The 17,977-nt window shown below is 52.6% G+C and overlaps 6 protein-coding genes across 6 annotated transcripts; 2 read left to right on the forward strand and 4 right to left on the reverse strand.

Annotated features, from left to right (window-relative positions):
* Positions 1–121: 121 nt before the first annotated feature.
* PtrM4_050250 (LacZ, Beta-galactosidase-beta-glucuronidase) lies at positions 122–2,770 on the reverse strand (the record flags this gene model as incomplete). The annotated part of the gene is made up of 1 exon (XM_001936824.2): positions 122–2,770. One exon carries the CDS (start codon positions 2,768–2,770, stop codon positions 122–124), a length of 2,649 nt encoding a protein of 882 aa, XP_001936859.1.
* Positions 2,771–3,521: 751 nt separating this feature from the next.
* PtrM4_050260 (uncharacterized protein) lies at positions 3,522–5,530 on the reverse strand (the record flags this gene model as incomplete). The annotated part of the gene is made up of 3 exons (XM_001936825.2): positions 3,522–4,575; positions 4,630–5,238; positions 5,301–5,530. 3 exons carry the CDS (start codon positions 5,528–5,530, stop codon positions 3,522–3,524), a joined length of 1,893 nt encoding a protein of 630 aa, XP_001936860.2.
* A 1,741-nt stretch (positions 5,531–7,271) lies between these two features.
* Positions 7,272–7,708, forward strand: PtrM4_050270 (putative snare complex subunit protein; the record flags this gene model as incomplete). Its single annotated transcript, XM_066104857.1, has 2 exons — positions 7,272–7,406; positions 7,550–7,708. 2 exons carry the CDS (start codon positions 7,272–7,274, stop codon positions 7,706–7,708), a joined length of 294 nt encoding a protein of 97 aa, XP_065959421.1.
* A 418-nt stretch (positions 7,709–8,126) lies between these two features.
* PtrM4_050280 (GTPase-activating protein that regulates ARFs (ADP-ribosylation factors)) lies at positions 8,127–9,808 on the reverse strand (the record flags this gene model as incomplete). Its single annotated transcript, XM_001936827.1, has 3 exons — positions 8,127–9,266; positions 9,324–9,640; positions 9,694–9,808. The coding sequence occupies 3 exons, from the start codon at positions 9,806–9,808 to the stop codon at positions 8,127–8,129; spliced, it is 1,572 nt and encodes a 523-aa protein (XP_001936862.1).
* Positions 9,809–10,287: 479 nt separating this feature from the next.
* Positions 10,288–11,237, reverse strand: PtrM4_050290 (KfrA-N multi-domain protein; the record flags this gene model as incomplete). Its single annotated transcript, XM_001936828.2, has 2 exons — positions 10,288–10,911; positions 11,229–11,237. 2 exons carry the CDS (start codon positions 11,235–11,237, stop codon positions 10,288–10,290), a joined length of 633 nt encoding a protein of 210 aa, XP_001936863.2.
* Positions 11,238–11,673: 436 nt separating this feature from the next.
* PtrM4_050300 (SPOC multi-domain protein) lies at positions 11,674–14,391 on the forward strand (the record flags this gene model as incomplete). Its single annotated transcript, XM_001936829.2, has 1 exon — positions 11,674–14,391. One exon carries the CDS (start codon positions 11,674–11,676, stop codon positions 14,389–14,391), a length of 2,718 nt encoding a protein of 905 aa, XP_001936864.1.
* Positions 14,392–17,977: the final 3,586 nt, after the last annotated feature.

The raw sequence follows: 17,977 nt of genomic DNA on the forward strand, positions 1-17,977 counted from the left end.
CTGCCTTAACAGGCAGAGTATTATAACAACGAAAGCAAGACGGTACGAGCTATCGGTTCGAACTTTTTGTCACTAAGATTTAACATTATCTTTCTACTACAGTCTACTACAGTCTACTCTACTACGCAGTTTTCACAACAACCTTTCCACTCTCCAATCCTTCTGACTTGGCTTCAATGACAATCTCCCCAGTGTTACCAACTTCACCCTGCACAATCGCCAATGCCATACCGTTGAAAGCTTTTCTCGTCAACTCCGGGAACGGCACTAGATCCGTTGGGTCGCCGTTATCGGTACTGATAATCATACCCGGGCCAGACGTCACCTCAAAAGTAATTGCGTGGTTTGCCATAGGAACCAGAATACCATTGGCATCGAGTACTTCCACGCTCACAAAGGAGAGATCGTATCCATCTGCGGTGATGGTACTGCGATCTGCAGTTACATTGAGTGACTTTGCGGCGCCGGCTGTAAGCTTAGTATCCCTAGCCCATTCAGTACCGTTCTTGTAGGCAACAGCGGTGACATTCCCGGGCTTGTATTGAATACCGTCCCATCGAAGTCTGTAGTCGTATTTCCCTCTTGTCTGTCGTCCAGCAGTAATGCCATTGACGAAGAGTTCTACTTCATCGCCAGAGGTGTAGACGTGCACGGGAGTAATCTCTCCAACGCGGTCTTCTGGCCAAGTCCAATGTGGAAGAATGTGAGCCATGGGAAGATCCGAGCGCCAGCGTGCTTGGTACAGGTAGAAGCGGTCTTTTTTGAAGCCTGCGAGATCGATCATGCCAAAGAAAGAGCTTTTGGAGGTGTTGGAGTATGGCGTAGGTTCGCCAATGTAATCCCATCCTGTCCAAACGAACTCACCCGCAACGTAAGGGTGTCTATCTTGCATTTCAAAGACCTTGTCCGGCGAGGAAGCCCATTCGGGTGCGTAAAGGTCGTATGAGCTGACTTGGCTGTTTACCATATCACCGCCTTCGCCGGTATGTCCACCAACAATGGCGCTTTTGTTGGGTGTAACTGGGAAAGTGTAGACGCCGCGAGAGCTGACACAGGATGAAGATTCAGTGCTCCAGATCATCTTTTCGGGGAATTTCTCATGGAACGCAGGGAAAGTACTTTGCCAGGATGTCCCTTTACCCTCCCCTTGGTAGTTGAGGCCAATTATGTCGATCTCCGCAGCGAGACCTGTGTCTGGACCAGCATTGTTCATGCCAAGGGTTACCAGACGAGTGGGATCTTCTTCGTGGGCAATATCCTGAAGTGCCTTTCCGGTCGCGGTACCAGATGAGTTCTTCTGATCAGGAAGCTCGTTTCCGACGCTCCAGGAAATGATAGATGGGTGATTGCGGTCACGGCGAATGAAAGATCGGAGGTCCGGTTCGTGCCACTCAGGGAATATGAGATGGAAGTCGTTATCGACTTTGCCAAAGCTCCACGTATCGTAAATCTCATCCATAACCATCAAGCCCATGCTATCTGCGAGATCAAGGAATTCGGCAGCAGGTGGGTTATGCGAAGTGCGAAGAGCGTTGTTACCCATTTCCTGCAAGACTTCGATCTGGCGCTCGGCAGCTCGTGTGTTCCACGCCGCACCCAACGAACCAAGAGTATGATGATTGCAAGTGCCTTTGACATAGGTGTATTTTCCGTTGATGAAAACCCCTTGGTCCTTGTCTAATCTGACTGATCGGATACCAAAGTTGGTTTCGTAAGTATCTACCGCCATGCCGTTGACCGACACGGTGGAGATGGCAACGTACTCGTTAGGCGTCTGTTCTGGTAATGGGCCCCAGAGCTTAGGATTGGCAACCACGACGGAGCCATTCACAGATTGCTTAGTAAGACCTGCCACATCTGTCTTCGCTGTTGGGAAGGTAGCTACGCAAGCACCCGTAGCCTTCTTCGTCGCAGCGTCGCGCTCATAGATCTCGGTAACCACCTCGACGCTTTGGCTATTGTTTCCCTTGTTTTGGATATCAAGAACCATGTTAACAGTGGCCTCCGTAGCCGAGACACTTGGGGTGGTGATGTAGGTTCCATAGTGTCCAACATGGACCGGGCTGACGGTCACAAGCCAGATGTTGCGATAGATTCCCGCACCTGGGTACCAACGCGAAGATTCCAATTTGTTGTCAAGTCGGATAGCGAGTGTGTTGTCTCCCGCCTTGGCGTATGGTGTAAGATCGAGGCGGAAAGAGTTGTACCCATAAGGCCATCCGCCAACGAGATGACCATTTAACCACACTGCAGCATATGCCATGGCACCGTCTACGTCCAAGTAGATCGATTTGCCAGAGCTAATGATTTCGGCATCCATTGAGACCATGCGGCGGTACCACCCAACTCCATTGATCGGAAGAAATCCCAGATCACCAGATACACCAGGCGTATCGAAAGTCCCCGAGATAGCCCAGTCGTGCGGCAGGGTGACAGCCTCCCAGGCTGCGTCGTCAAAGCTTGATTGTACATAGCTGACATTTGCGCCCGGCGCATCTCCGGCAGGGCGGTCATACTTCTTTTCGCTGAGGAACTCGTTTGCCGTAGGCATGATCCATGGCTTCAAGATGTCGTAGCTCAAACCATCGGGATTAGACGTAAAACGCTCAAAACGCCAATTGGCATTGAGAGATATGCGTTGACGGCTTTCAGACGCGTCGCGCGTCTTCTTGATTGAATGTGCGGCCGAATCATCGAAAAACACCGAGGCCATCAAGCCCAACACCAGGAATTTGTACGAATTGTACAGCATCCTCGATGGGCCCATCATGCTGGGTAGCAGCAAATGTAACACTGATCAAAATCCGCGATGAGATTTGTTCATCGAACGAACAAGTCAAAAGCAGTCGCTCCAACAAAGTTGACAAGATGTGGTGCAAAGTCTACCTGAGGAAAGCTTCCCTTTGTATGCTCCGGTAGAAGTATACCGGCATGAGATCGTATACGGGACATCTCCCTCCGCATCTTGTACGTCTAGCGGAGAAACGAACCTGTTCGCGCCGTCTGGGCAGCGACTAATCCACTGTCCATCGAATGATATTTGCTGGAAGTTACCCATCGTGGACAAGAAGCGGAGGCTCTAAGCCGTTCCTCACAAGAGTGCGGGGTGGCACGCCTTGGCCATGCTTGCTTCTCGGCGCAAGTGTACTCGCGCCGGGTAAACGTCCAAGATTCATGGGCCATGCTTCCCAAAGCGATGGAGAGGAGTGAAGATCGGGGTACAAGGGTACACGGGTCGTGAGGCCCCGAGGTGACATTGGGATGACGTTGCGGAGCGCGCTAGGCTCGATGTGGAGAGCTTTCCGATTACTATCTTCTTATCGTTCCGCTTGTAGGGTCGGCCGGACATCGACTTCCTCGCCGTCCGAACGTGGGTAAATGCAAAAGCAATTCGATAAAATCAAGTCTATGGTATAATTATCGCAAACCCAAAATCAACTCCAAGGATGGAGACGAAGATAAGAGACGTGGTGCGTGCAAGTCCTTCGCAGCTGTACCCGATCCGACTCTCAATAACCACCTCATCTCCTCGACTCCCCACCATTGCTCTCCTCCCTGACCTCAACAACACCGTCCTTGTACTCTTCCCGTCCCCTATACTCCTCACTCACCATCTCCGCGCCGGCCCCACCAACAGCTCCATACCTCTTCTTCCTCCTCGAGAAAAACACCATCGCACCAGCAAGACCCACCAAAAACGGTATACCCAGTCCCACACTGACCCCAATGATAACACCATTTTTCACTCCTCCTGTCTCGCCCTTGGTTGCATGTTCCAAAGCGCTTGCGACACCGCCATCGCCGCCGTCCCCATAATGCTTGGTTTCTTGAGGCGGCGCAACATATGGCACGGGACTTCCTGAAAGAGTTTTGATTGTTCTAACGTGTTTTCCAAACGGTACCAATGTAGTAACAGTGTCCTGCGTGTCTGCCGGCCATGTAGCCTCGATGCCGCTGGGTACGGCTGTTGTAATTGTGCTACTGATCACTGCTTTCGTGGTAACTTGTTGGGAGTTGGGGCAGTTTGTCAGACCCATGACTTTGCAGCTGATACCGCTGCGCGTGAGTACTGTGCTGAGTGTTGTAGTGATGAGGTCCTGTCTTCTCTCCGGCGCAGACGTTATCGTCGGTGAAACGGAAGTAGATGATGCAGATATAGTAGGTGTGGGTGTGGCTTTCGCCGACCCACAAACTTCCGCCAAAGTCGTTGTGAAGACAGCAATGCTCTTCTCATTGACTGGTCCCCAGGTAGCAGTCTGATCTCTCCAATCCACAACCACCGATGCACCAGCAACAGCACCAACGGCTAGATTGTATTCTTGCACAACCTTGAGATCACACTTCTCATCCTCTGGGTCATATGTTACGTTTGTTTTGAATTCAGCCACGTTGGCATAGACGGCAACTTCGATGCCGGATTGGATGTGTGGTGTATAATCAGACATCATGGTGGCGAAAGGGGACTCAGGTTGGACGACTTCAACGCCGAGGTGGGCGCCCACGCGGAGAGCTGCGGAGAGGGCGACATTGGCGGATTTTAGAGTGACAGGGAGGAACTCGAAGCTGCCACCGTTGCTGAGGGGTGAGTCAGTGTGTGAGGATGGCAAGAAAGATTGGAGGGGGGCTTACATCGTCAAGTCTGAGACGGTGTCTCCGAAGAGGGCGATGTCGATACCAACGCCGTCGTCGAGCTTAATATGAAAGCCACTGCTGATATCCACTGCTCCTTTGACAGAAAGAAGTAGATCGACTGTTAGTACTGCGCCGAGCTGCAGGTACTTGCCCATCTTAACTCCAACAGGGGTTTGGGTAGCAAAGAGCGTGACTTCGTATGTTGCGCCCGCACTAAGTGATGTCTCCAGCTCGAGATAGAGCTCCATATCGTCGAATTGGAAATGCAGGTTCGCGTCTGGAACGGGTGGGACATCGATGTCGAAAGCCAGATCAATGGTGGGGAAGTCGAAATCTGAGGCGTCGATTCCATCCTTGAGGTTGTCCTTAACTTGGTTTACATAGTCTCCTATGTAGTGGTCGAATTTATCTGTGAAGTTGCGAACAGTGGAGTTTACTGCGTCGATGGATTGCTCGATCAATTGGCTGGCGTTGAAGTCGCCGCTGATTTTGAGTTCAGCAGTAGCGGATCCCCTGACATAACATGTCTGACATATGACTTCGAGACCAGCCTCAATCTCTGTAGTACCATTCTGGTGGTCTAGGGAAGGGTTCTGCGGAAGTTCCCTGGGAGTGATGTATCAGTCGCTGATTGAGGTTGAAGTGTAGTTGTTGTCGTATCTACTTACACTGATAGCAAAGTAGCGCCGCTCCAGCTCCTTGCAATAGACATCTCAGCTTTGTAGTCTTCGCGTTTTTCCAAGCTAGCTACAGCGAGACCTCGCCTGATTGCGCGGTAGGTATCTTCCACTGTGTGACCAGGCGCATTGCGGACTTGAATGGAAGCATCCAGCGGCGTTGTTGCAGCATTTGTCACAAAGCTTGCATACAAGAGTAGTAAGACATGGAAAAGCGCCATTGCTGAAGTGAAGAGATAAAGGCAAATCGCTGGACTTCTATTGGAAGATGGTCTAAGCGCAAGACCAAAAGCCCTTGAGTTGTTACTCCAGAGACCAAACCAAACGTACCAACTTATACTTTTGCATCAGTACCCCGCAACACCACGACCATGTAATGTTGGACAGCATGAGGCTTTGTGGCGTTGCAGACATGGGGGCCGGATCTGCGGGATGCGACCGAAGATGCATCAGTGTGATACTTCGCCATGGACACCGCACCAGGTGTGGTGGTATGGTAAGGAAGTAGATCCTCCAGACATGTATTCACTTCGTTCTGATTCAGACCAGATGCATCGGACAGTACTTCTCCATTGGGTCGTGAAGGTACTGAGACATGCAGCTCCTACCAACATGCAGGAACGGCTTTTACCCAAACTACAAATTCTACAGGCATCTAGACTATAGCACGCATGTACAACCCTAGGGCTACGTTTTCGCATACGGAAGAATATGCAATCCCATGTCAATGAGCCACGGAGATACACTCATTCTACACTTTGAAGGTCTCAGCCTTGCGACCACGCCGCAAAAAAGCGAGCGACCCCCATCCGAAATGCGGCCTCGTTTCAGCCCCGGCATTAGACCACATCCTCTTAGAGATAAGATAACTCGGCGCAGTACATTTCTGTGTACTATTTCCGGTACCACATACCCACGACGTCGGAACTCCCGTCTAAGCCTTCAAACATACATGTGGGCTGAGTGACATACCATACCTACGCAGGTATCCCGCAGCAGCCACCAATCCAGATAATACATGAGGGATTTCTACCAAGACCCCTGGCTAATAAGTCACTGTCGATTTGCGGCGCAGCAGTACTGCATGGCACTGTTTCTGAGCAACATGCTGCAGCTCGTGATCACCAATCCCCCGCGCGTTTCGAATTAAAACGCACGGTGCAGGACACAGCCTTCCGCTGGCGGGTGTTGCGATTCTTCTCTGGTGTTTTGTAGATTGCGGCACGGTTGCGTTTGCGAATGAGCAGTTGTGTGGTAGTTTAGCCGGCTGGCGGAGTGTGTTTGGGGATTTACGTTTGAGATACTCGATTTTGTTGTTTTGGGTTGGAGGTCACGCTGTTCTCCAGGTACTCCTGCTTTGCAAGGGATATTCATGTATCATCTAGTCTATGGCTGTGCTGCGATGAAAGAAATTGGAAGCATACAAGATCGATGAGTGAATGGGGGATCGGCGACAAAGACAGCTTGCCCAGGTAGTATCAACTTCACTACAACACAAGTATATCACCTCAACACAATCCCTTTGGTGGGAACAGTAAAGTATTCCTACTCCAAGCCGAGATTCGAACAGACGTGGCAGTAGTAGTAACCATGGTGGAGAAAGCAAGAGATCCGGCAACCGCCGCATCTTTCCCAGACAGACCTGCCTGGCGCTAAACCCCTTCCCTCCAGGGTCTCTTGGCACTCGAACGTCACATCCAGCACCTAGCCCAGCGTTTCAAGCCTCACAACATACACACAAATCCCACATCACACCCATCCTCCTGCCTCCCACATTCGCGCTATCCGCCAAGCCAACGCCACGCCGCGCCTCCGGTATCCAAGTGACCACACCCGCCACCCAAACCGCGACGAGGAAAGCCCAACGCGCAACTTCCAAGCGACCAGACGCAACAATACTGTGTCGAGCACACGCCTACCACCCCAACCTCCACTGAAAATCGGCGAAAGGACTAGCCCAACATGTCGCAAGCCTACGAGCGTGAACAGCAAAACAACTCTCGTCTGGACGAACTCGCGTCCAAAGTGTCTGCCCTCCGCGGCGTGACGATAGATATTTATGATAATGCGAGGGATCAGGGTGTTATTGATAGTACTGTATGCCTTCACTTTCCACTTTTCCCTTCCCTATTCTCCTCCAATTCTCACCCTTCTCCTTCCATTCCCCCTTCCAACTCTCGAACCCCAAATCCCGAACTTCCAACCAAACTTGAACCAAATGCTAATGTAGAGTCGAATAGTCCGATACTTTCTCATCCTTCTCAACCACGCTCAAGGGCTCAGCAACACGATTGACAAGAATGGCGTCGTCGGGGAATAAAGTTGCGATATTAAAACTTTCGGGAATGATAATAGCGGGGGTTGCGGTGCTGTATTGGATGTGGCATTTGATTTTTTGAGGGAGGCTGGTTGTGTTTTTGCAGGAGACATAGGCTGGCTGAGGAAAGATGAGAAGGAGGAGGGGGAGGGCTTGATATGCAGGTTATGGTCAAGAGATGGAGGAGCAAGCACATTTCAGAGGGGTTCTTTGGGGTATCTCATACGCCGGGTGCGTTGGGTGCGATAATTGAGGGCAGTCAATATTGTGGCAAATCATTTCCACGGGAAAAACAGATGCATGTAATTTCCTCTTGCATGTTCGGCGTTGGGGAAACGAGTCAAAGGGGTTGAGGCGTTTCTTGGTTTCGTAGTTGCAATTCAGTTCAGCAGCGGTCTATAAGAATTATATCATGTACAATACACAAAACCCAAATTTGGCATCTTTCCAATGCATGGTCGGGTTGCATTAGGAGTGCAACACGCTATTATGCAAGCCCATCACTCCCAAACATTAGAAAAGAGATCGTCACTTGCACCGCCAAATCCTCCTGCAGGCTTGCTTTGAGTGGTCGTAGTATGTGTCGTTGTGGTTTGTGTGGGTGCTGCGCTGCTCCAGCCCCCAAAGTCGTCATCTTGTGCAACAGCCGGCGCACCCCATGAAGAAGTCGATGCCTGGGTATGTGACGCGGTAGCATTAGTTGCAGGCTGACTAGGCGCAGGAGATGACCAAACGTCATTACCGCCCCAGGCATCCATGTTGGAGACACCAGAATAGTTCACTGCTGCGGGCGCGGGGGCGGCCTTGGGAGCAGGGGTCGGTGCAGGTGAAGACAGGTTGAAGGCATTGTTGACTGGTGGAGATGTGGCGGGCGCAGATGGCATGGACAAGTCGAGTAGGTCGTTCATTCCGGACATAGATGAGGCTGCAGGCTTGGACGGCGCCGGCGAGGAGAAGGAGCCAAAGTCACCCAGACCACTGGATGGGCTCATGGTGCGTTGCGACTGAGCCGGCGCTGCAGGTTTGGAGTCAAAGAAGTTGCCTCCGCCCCCGAACATATTGGACGAAGATGTCGCGGGAGGCGATTTCGTGCTAGAGAAGCTGTCGAGGCCAGAGAATGGAGATGGCTTGGGTGCTGGAGCTGCGTTGAAGGAAAGGCTGCTGAAAGCATCATTCATGCCACCAAAAGACGACTGCTGGGGGGACGTCTGCGCTGGCGGAGAAGCCATTCCACCAAACGAGTCTCCACGTGCATGTTGCTGTGGTTGTGATGCTGCCGCAGGTTTCGAGGCGTATAGCGACAAGATGGACTGCTTGAGGTCCGGTCTTGACGGTGCTGCAGCCGCGGGGCCTGTACTGGATGGTCGAGGGGGCGCCGCAGACGACCCTCCACCCAGGAAGTCTAGACCTAGCAATGAATCTCCTGCTTTGTGCTGTTTGGGCGGGGCTGTCTCCGCCTTTGGGGGCCCTCTTGCTGCCACTGGCGGTCCGGTGCTCGGTCGCTGAGGAACGGGGTCGTCGCCGAACAGGTCGATGGCCGGTTGGGGCTGCGCTTGACGAGGAGGCTGACTGGAGCCTTGGGCGAGACGTTGCGAAGCCGAGCGTTCAATTTGTACCTTTTCCTGGACCTTCTTCAGTGGCTGCTACATTGTTAGTCACTGCCCCTTTTCCAATGCAACACTGTCCCAGGTACTTACCACATCGTCATCGTCAGCTTCCAGAGTCGACGGATCCGGTATAGGCCCGTCCATGACCCAGCGCTTCGATTCATACTTTGTGCGGATAAAGTTCTCAATCTTTGCCTCGGACGGGACATGGCCAGGCGCCAACTTGGACTCCCAGTACTTGTTCGCCCGCGCATTTCCCCACTTCAGCACACTCTGCAATTGCTCATCGGTCCAGGTATCGAGGTCGACGGACTTGACTTTGCTGATATGCGTTCCCATGCCACGGTGGATACCCGAGCATCGAATGCAGATAAAGACGCCGAGGTTCCAGCTCGCCCATCGCGGATCTGGAATAGTCGTTAGTGAGATCGCATCACAAAAATGCACAAAGACATCGTACGCTTGTTCCTCTTGCAGTCTGAGCATGTCTTGTTGCCTTCGAGCTTGACCAAGTTCTTCAACGTCGCCCGATTCTGTTCCGCCCGATCAGCGGCAGGGTTGGGCCGTCGAGACATTGTGGGGCAGGCAGCTGGGTGTGGAGGTTGTATTCGGGTCGCGCAGGTGTATAATGTGGTATATAGTAGTCGCGTGGGTAGAGGAAGAGTGCAGCCTCGCGATCGCACGTGTCAAGGTCGAGGGATGTGGGTGAGTGGGGTTCAAGGTTGGGTTCTCTTATTCGTGCCTGAAGCGTTTGATGTTCCTTACCAATGACGCTTGTCTTGGCGCTACATACCGCCTCTCACATGTCTGGGAATTCCGTGGATACTAAGCTGATGCGTTGGTGGTGCGTTGGTAGAGATGACTTGAGGACTGCAATTACTTGTATGCATTTGTGACGTATGCAGTATGTTGCTGAACGAGCCAGACAGCGACAGCCCTGCTGGAACTCAATGAATTGTTGTTTGCGAACGCCTACCTGGGTATCACAATGATAGTAACTATGCTACAATATAGTACAGGGAAAAGCTCACTCCAAGTAATGCAACGGATCTTTTTAAGCAGGATGGAAACGCCAGTCATCCCAGTCTTCATCGTCGGACTCGCTCTCTCCGTCTTCGTCGACATTAGGGGCCGCTGGTGCAATGTTCACCACGTCCACTGAACGAAGAGACGTGGATCGCAGTGCCTCCCTCTTTTCCCGTAGCTTCTTCACTCTCTCCTCAAGACCATCCATCTCCTCGAACTCGTCTTCAAGCGCCCGCGCTGCGTCTTCCTTCTCTCCTTCCATCTCCTCGTCCCGTTTCGCCCGTTGCGCGCTGTGCTCCTCGCGTGCCTGTGCTGCAATCTCGGCAGCAGTCATGGGCGCAGCCTCTATGACGGCGCCTGAGTATGTGGGTCTGGCAGATGGTGGTGGTTCGGGCTTCTCCGCGTTCATCTCCTCCAGAAAGGCGTCCAGCTCTGCTTGTGCGGCCGCATCTAGCGGTGGTTTGGATGCTACAGGAGGCTCTGCGGGCTGCGTCTCTGCTGTGTCCTCGGGGGCTGCTGGAGCTGCATCGGGCGCGACTTCCTCCTCATCCTTGGTAGCGCCTGCATCAAAGAAGCCGGCTGGTACGCCCGCTTCCTCCTCAGTCCGCGTACGTTTCCTCTCTTCCGCCGTCTCATCCGACGCCTTGCGCTTCTTCGAGACAGGTGCGGTTGCGGGCGCGGCCGACTGCTTCTGGGGCTTTTGCGCCTGCTGCCGTGCTGCTCGCTGTTGGCGCAGTAGAGTTCGTGCGTCGGCCATGATGATTCAGCGCGTTTGGTACAAACTCGTATCACTTAGATGTGTTTTTTAAATGTTTCGTGTCGGGTTCGGTTTTGGCGTTGTGATTTATCGATGCTCCGTCTCCGTCCCCCGGCGGCTTCGCGTACAGTAGTTGGCTAGTGGCCAGGATTGCGCGAGCGGTGCCAAGACATCGGCAAAACGCTGCGTCCAAGCTCCACCTCCTCACTGACACTACTCATTCCGACACCACACGACACATTGCGCATCCCACTAGCAACTCGCACGTCTTTCTCAGTTGCCTAGCAGTGCCTTCACGACTACGCGCAGCTTCTGAGTCATCTTTTACTCGGCTTTGCCGTCTCCGTCGCGCCCCGCTCATTGTGCGCCGTCAGCTCCGCTCTCGTCCGCAAGGTACGCGCAAGAGAAAGCGGCGACTCATAATCGGCAGCCACACGTCGCATCGCGCCTTCTGCCTGTACAAATTGGCAGGAGCGCTGTTCGCGTCAGTTTACTAGTTAGAGGCCGCCTCATACGGCGTGGGCGCTTGACAGCAGTGCAACGCTCAAGGCAGGATTGGGGCTTCCGTAGAGACTTTTTGAATCTTGTTACGCACCTATTAGCATAAGCTGCACCCGTGGTATCGTCTATATTGAGCCCATCCCCGTGTCCGACACCATGGCCGGTAAGCAGACACCATCTACTCGCGCCCGTACGATGAAGCTGGCGCGCCCCGCACGCCGCCGACACGCGCAAAGCAAACCCCAGCCCTCAATTGATGCTGACCCAGCGACTGCAGAAGAAATCAGACGTTCAGGACGCGCCAACAAGGGCCACCACACAAAGAACCAAGATGCGCTCGAAGAGCCCTCCCCCGCCCCCAAGCCCAAAACACAGCCAGCGACCGAGAAGAAGGGACAGGCGCACGGCAAGAAGGGCCAAGCCAAGGGCCAAACACAGCGCGCGCAATCAACACAGTCGGCCGAGCAGGACGATGAAGAGGAAGAAGACGCCATTATCCGCTGTGTGTGTGGCGACCAGCGCGACATTCGCGGACGTCAGATGATCTGTTGCGATAGCTGTGCCGCCTGGCAGCACAACAAGTGTCTAGGACTCCCCGAAGGAGACTTCTGGGAGGGCAAGGACTACTACTGCGAACAATGCAGACCCGACCAGCACGTAGAGCTGCTCGCTGCCATGGCGCGTGGAGAGCGGCCGTGGGCGCGCAAGAAGGGCTCCAAGCCAAAGGCCCGTCCTAGCGATGTCAAGCCGGATACTGCCAGCGAGAAGGCCAGCACTCCACAACCCGCAACTACGCCCCTGCCAGCCCCACCGGCTCCTGCTGAAGCGTCGACTCCTACGCCCGCCCCCATAACCGTGCCCACTCCGGAAGCATCCAACGGACACGCCGAGCCAAAGGTAGCCTCTCCCGCCCGGCCCAATACCACTACCACTCCCACTCACAACATCAAACAGGGCACCAAGAGCCAGCCACAGTCTCCCCTTGGCGAGAAGCGGCGCCATGAGGCTAGTGCGGAAAAGCCAAACGCGAGCAAGAAGCGTAGAAAGTCTAGCCACGTAGAGAGCAAGCCCGCCCCCCAGAGTGCTACAGTTAGCGACATCGACGCGCTTCCGCCGAACCAAAAGACGGTAGCGGAGAAACTTCGAGAGACGCTGACCCCACTGATCAATGCTGCCTCTGACAGCAGGGGATACCGCATCCCCGATGGACAGACCGCCAAGTCTCTGGCCACCAAGTACACCCTACAGATGAGCCATGCTGCCTTTGAGCTTTACGGCGAGCCCACTGGAGGCTCATCACCTTACTTCAACAAGTTCCGCACGATCATGTTCAACGTCAAGAAGAACACGCTCTTGGTTGACCGCCTGCTCTCAGGAAGCTTGAAGGCTGGAGATCTCGTAGGCATGGAGGCTGAAGAAATGGCAAGCGAGGACAAGCAACGCGAGTATGCCGCTATGCGAGAGGCAGCCGAGAAGCAGATGATTCTAACTGAAGAGACTGGACCGCGACTCCGCAAGACACACAAGGGTGAAGAGATTGTCGGCGAAGACAACTTTGATAACGATGATTACCCCACTGTTCGCGAGAGCATCGCTGAAGACGCGGTAATGCAGTCACCCATGGGTACACGTCCGCCAGAGACTCCGGCTTCTGCATCACGAGGACTCCCGGAGATAGACACTCAGCAGGACAGCGCACGTCGAGCTTCAAACAACTTCGACATCAATTCCGTCTTTGACAAGGTCCGGTCACCACAGCATGATCAACAAGCCTTCCTCCATCGCCGTCACAGCTCCATGCACACCCAAGACAAACCTCAATCCGCCGTCGACGACGCAGACGTTGACAGATTACTAAAGGATGAAGACAACGATGTTGAAATGTCCGGTTATTCATCAGATCCGACTGTATGCTGGCAAGGATCCATCAACATGCAATCCATGGAGCCTTTCGATGCTGTCGCTCGATTCGTTGCTGGTGGCGACTTTGGTCAAGTTGTGCCATGGGAAAAGCTGCTGACCAATGTCGTGGCAATTCAAGGACGCATAGAAAGCAGCAAAGGCAACGATTACATCCAAAGCATCGCACATACTGAAAGTCACGAAGTCAGCATCCTCGCCATTAGTCCTGTCACTACAGATGGACGCTCGGTCATGGACCATCTATTCCAATACTTCCACTCCCGTGGCAGATGGGGCGTAGTACCAGTCGAGGACAACGATGTACTACGCGATCTCTATGTTATCCCAATTGAAGAGGGTGGAAGCAACCTGCCTCCGTTCATCGATATGCTAGAGTACTGCACGATCGAGACACCTCGTAAAGAGCACATGTTGATCCTGGCCCTCGTCGCGAAACTGCCAGAAATGAAGCCTCAGCTCCCACCCACAGAACACTTTGAGAGATATCCCGCTCAAGAGATCGCAACTGGCCAGACTGCTCAACACGCCCACACTGGCCCGGCCCCATCGCCAATGACCAACCCTCACGCACCGCAATTTTCGCCAGTCAGCGCAGCCTATCCTGCTCCGGGACAGTACGGAAACCCATTCGCGCCACCGCCTGCCAACATGGTGCCACACCAACAACCCACGCCACCCATCAACGCGCCGCCACACCACCAGATACCCAAAGCCCTTGAGATTCTCGGTCCCTATATCGATGCACCCGTCATTGTCACAATTCTCGGATCTAGCTTATCCCAGAACTCTGTGGTGTCGGAGCTGCAAATGATCAACCTGAGGCATATTGTCGAAACTGTACCTGAAGCCCGAGACAACATTACCGTCCTTACGAATCACCTTCGCTCGAAGACTGAGACTAATGGGCAACAGCCGCAGCAGCAGCAAGTTCAGCCCCCTGGCACCTTCTAGGGAAAGGATCCGGGAGCGCTAGCTCTTTTGAACTTTAGTTTACTTTCAATGCTGTAAATGGGACGGGTGGCAGGCTGTGACTTTAGGTTGGTTCGGTGTTTTCATATTGCGGCGCATGCACCTGCCATTTCTCCGCTTTCGTTGTTGTAGGAAGAGAGTGAGGGAGGGGAATGGGAATGAGGGGAAGTGTATGTGTTGTTGGGCATAGGTCGGGCCTATCTACGGTTCTGGACCTGAAGTTCTGTGGCGGCGCTTTCTACATCTCTCTCTTTCTCTTTCTTTACATTTTCTCTTCTTTTTCTTGTATCTTGATACCCTGATGTGGTGTTGCTCTGTAAAGGTTTTCAGTTTCTTCCTTCGTGCGGAGAGGGGGAATAGAGGGGGAAGACTTCAATATGTAAGCGTGTCTCCCACCTCATGTCCTAGTCATACATGTACGTTACCTAAAAGAATCTATTGTTTTTATTTTGATTGTTCGCCCACTTCTCGTTTCGTGAAGAAGAACATTTTGGAGAATGTCTCGACTCTACTTGGTGCTGCCTCGTTGTGGTACTCGTATCGAGCCGTATAAGATCATCTCTTATACCCACGTATCCATCCACAATATACGACCCCACCCCACCCAGAACCAACACTAATAACCCTATACATTAAGCGAAATTGAAAGATTGACTAGAATCAACACTTTTTCCCCCATTGCTGATCCAACTTACCCGATCAGGCAGTTGCCGTTGTGATATAACACTTGATATCACAGGGTATGCCATCACAAGGTGTGTTAGTTTGGTGTAGTAGATCGTAAGGCTACCCTTGTATGGTTTGTGTGATAGGACATACGCGCATGCATATTACGGTCGCAGTGTCTTGGTAGATAATGCTGTCATAGAAGGGCCGATACGCAGGTGACTGGAATCGATAGTTGGGGGTGCAAGTTACTGCGTTGGGTATGTTGGAAGCTTGGTCGTGGGGGACGAGCGCGCTGACCGTGCTACTGGAATCCATGGGTAAAGGCTGAATTACTGTTCTGGGGGTGTTGGGGATTTGGTGGCTATCCGGGGAGGGGAGGGGATCATGTTGTGGAAGGGCTGTGTGATGGAGGGGGGGATATTTTGTGGTATGCGTGCATCATGGTCATAAATCTACTGTGTTACAGCAGATTTGCCGTATTAAGAAATTCTGCGTGAGGTTGGACTGTGACTGTTACTGTGAGCGGGAAGCGACAGGTGGTGGTGCGTTCATGCAAGCTTTGGTGTTAGGGTCGAAAGAAGCAAATGGTTCAGTATGCCAGTGTACATGTGCTCAGCATTTGTGATTACACGACCGCAAACCCCTCTCTACACGGTATCCACGACCACGAGAAACAGGGACCACATGGTAAGTTGTGTAACCTTTCCTCCACCCAACCATATCACTCAGATTCCCCCCGTGTTCTCAATCGGAGAAGAGCGCAACGTCGCAATCCACACCCATCCCCAAACTACCCAACTGGGTATATGAGACAAGTGGGTCAAGAAAACGGGGCAAGACATGGTTCTACAAGCGAGTTGTGACGGCGCCGGGTAAGTGGGTAGACGGGCGATCACCATAATCTACACCCTTTTGCAAAACTGCTCATTAGGGTAAGTCTAAAGTTCAGCTTGTTCACGTGAAGAACGCCCAGGTCGTACATGCCGAGAGAGCCTAGATTGCCTAACGGGCCGAACAGTGTCGTTACACAACAGGAATCAATGGCAAAGTGTCAAAATTACTGTATGCGGTAGGTTGGGGATGGTGAAAATAAACGCCACGCTGTTGTGTTACCTAGCAGGAATCGATAGGGACACCCCAAAGTTACCCTATACGGCAGGTTGGAGCTCAGCCCTGGTCGCGGGTAGGAACAAACGCAGCACACTGTTAATGAACGCAGAGCTCTGTTACACACCAGGAATCAACATCTAACCTCAACATTACTCTATACAGTAAAGATGTCTCGGGTTTCACAGATGGAATCAACACCTAACACCTAGACTTGTCCTATATAGTAGGTCAAAGAACGTGACAACAACGTTACACAACCGCAATCCACACCTTCTCCCAAACCTACCCAATTCAGCCATACAACCCCGCTCGAAAGGCCCTCCCCAACCCACCGCTCGACCAGAGCGCGAGCGGTTTGACCCCGAGATTTCTATCAGCAGAGGCCCCGAACTGTTCATGCATGCTAGAATCGACAGATATGCAGAAATTACCGCATTCGGGGGTAAGGATCTCTTCAAGGGTGCCAGCATGAATTCTTGGCTATAATCAATGGACCTAAGCGAATTGCCTGAAAGAGTAGTTATGAAGGTGGTGCGGAGATATGGACGACAGGGCTAGTGTTGTGCGACACCCGCTACGTGTTGCGAACCAATGGCTACGCTCGTGTAGGGTGTAAATTAGTCCAGGTGCGTGGGCGGACACGGTTGGGGGTAATGCGAGCGCGACCTACGGTCATGCGGACAGGGAGGATTGGATTCAATGCGACGGCAGGTGGGGTTCGACGTGGCGGGAAAAAGGGAAAAAGAGTCAGAAGGCGAATGCGAGATGCGCACGGATACCCAGGTCTGTGTAGCTGATGACATGTTCGCCAAGGTGGCCCAGAATCAACAGTATATGCGCAAAACTACCTTTTACGGTAGTTTTCTTACACATGTTTCGCGCCGCACAAGCAGCCAGGTAACGCTGAGAATACAAGGAGACAGCATCTCGTATATCCCGGACGCTGTAAGACGTGAAGGTCGCTATACTACACCTTTTTTTTTGCTCCAAACCTAGCCTAAATTCTGTCTTATTCCCGACAATACAGTTCGTCCTGCATCGATGATGTGCCGGCACGGCAATCTCCGGTCCACACACGGCACATCCCGGACCCGAAGCAGAACTCGAGATCTCGCGATACGATAACGCCAGTCGCCAGCTTGGCTCTTGCCGCCCCATGCTCTATGCCCTTGAATGCCACGCTCACATCATTTGCCGGATGCGGAAGTGCGAAGCGAAAGTCGAGCATAACAATTTGTGAAACCAGAATAAGAATGCGAGGCCAGTCTTCAACACAAGCCTTGCATTTTACTGCATGTGGTAAGACAGCGAAGAAGCAGAATGAGAATGCGAAGTCAGTCTTCCATACCACTCCTTGTAATTACCAGATACGGTAGTAAAGGCCGTTGCAGACGAGAACGAGAACTCAAATGTGAGCGCCTGCTATCTACACGAAACGTTGCAGTGTACTAGTTACTCGTCGTAACCTCCTTCACCGCTCAAAACCAGAACTCGAATCCGAAGCCCGGTATCCATACCAAACACTCAAATTACCACATGCAGTAACAGGCAAAGAGCGAAAGCGACGACGAATACGATATAAATCCTCGGTTTTTGCCTATATTACCACTTGCGGTAGTTACGTGGGAGGGATACTCCTTGGACCAACGTGTGTGGGGATGCACATGTGTTGTCATCTGCTGCAACCCAAAGAGCGAAAGCGAAAGGGAATACGATACCAATCCTCGGAGTTCGCGATATTACCACTTGCGGCAAATGGACCGGAGGGGTGGGCCTTGAACCACGTGTT

This window comes from Pyrenophora tritici-repentis, chromosome 10, assembly GCF_003171515.1.
Source record: "Pyrenophora tritici-repentis strain M4 chromosome 10, whole genome shotgun sequence".
Taxonomy (NCBI): domain Eukaryota; kingdom Fungi; phylum Ascomycota; class Dothideomycetes; order Pleosporales; family Pleosporaceae; genus Pyrenophora; species Pyrenophora tritici-repentis.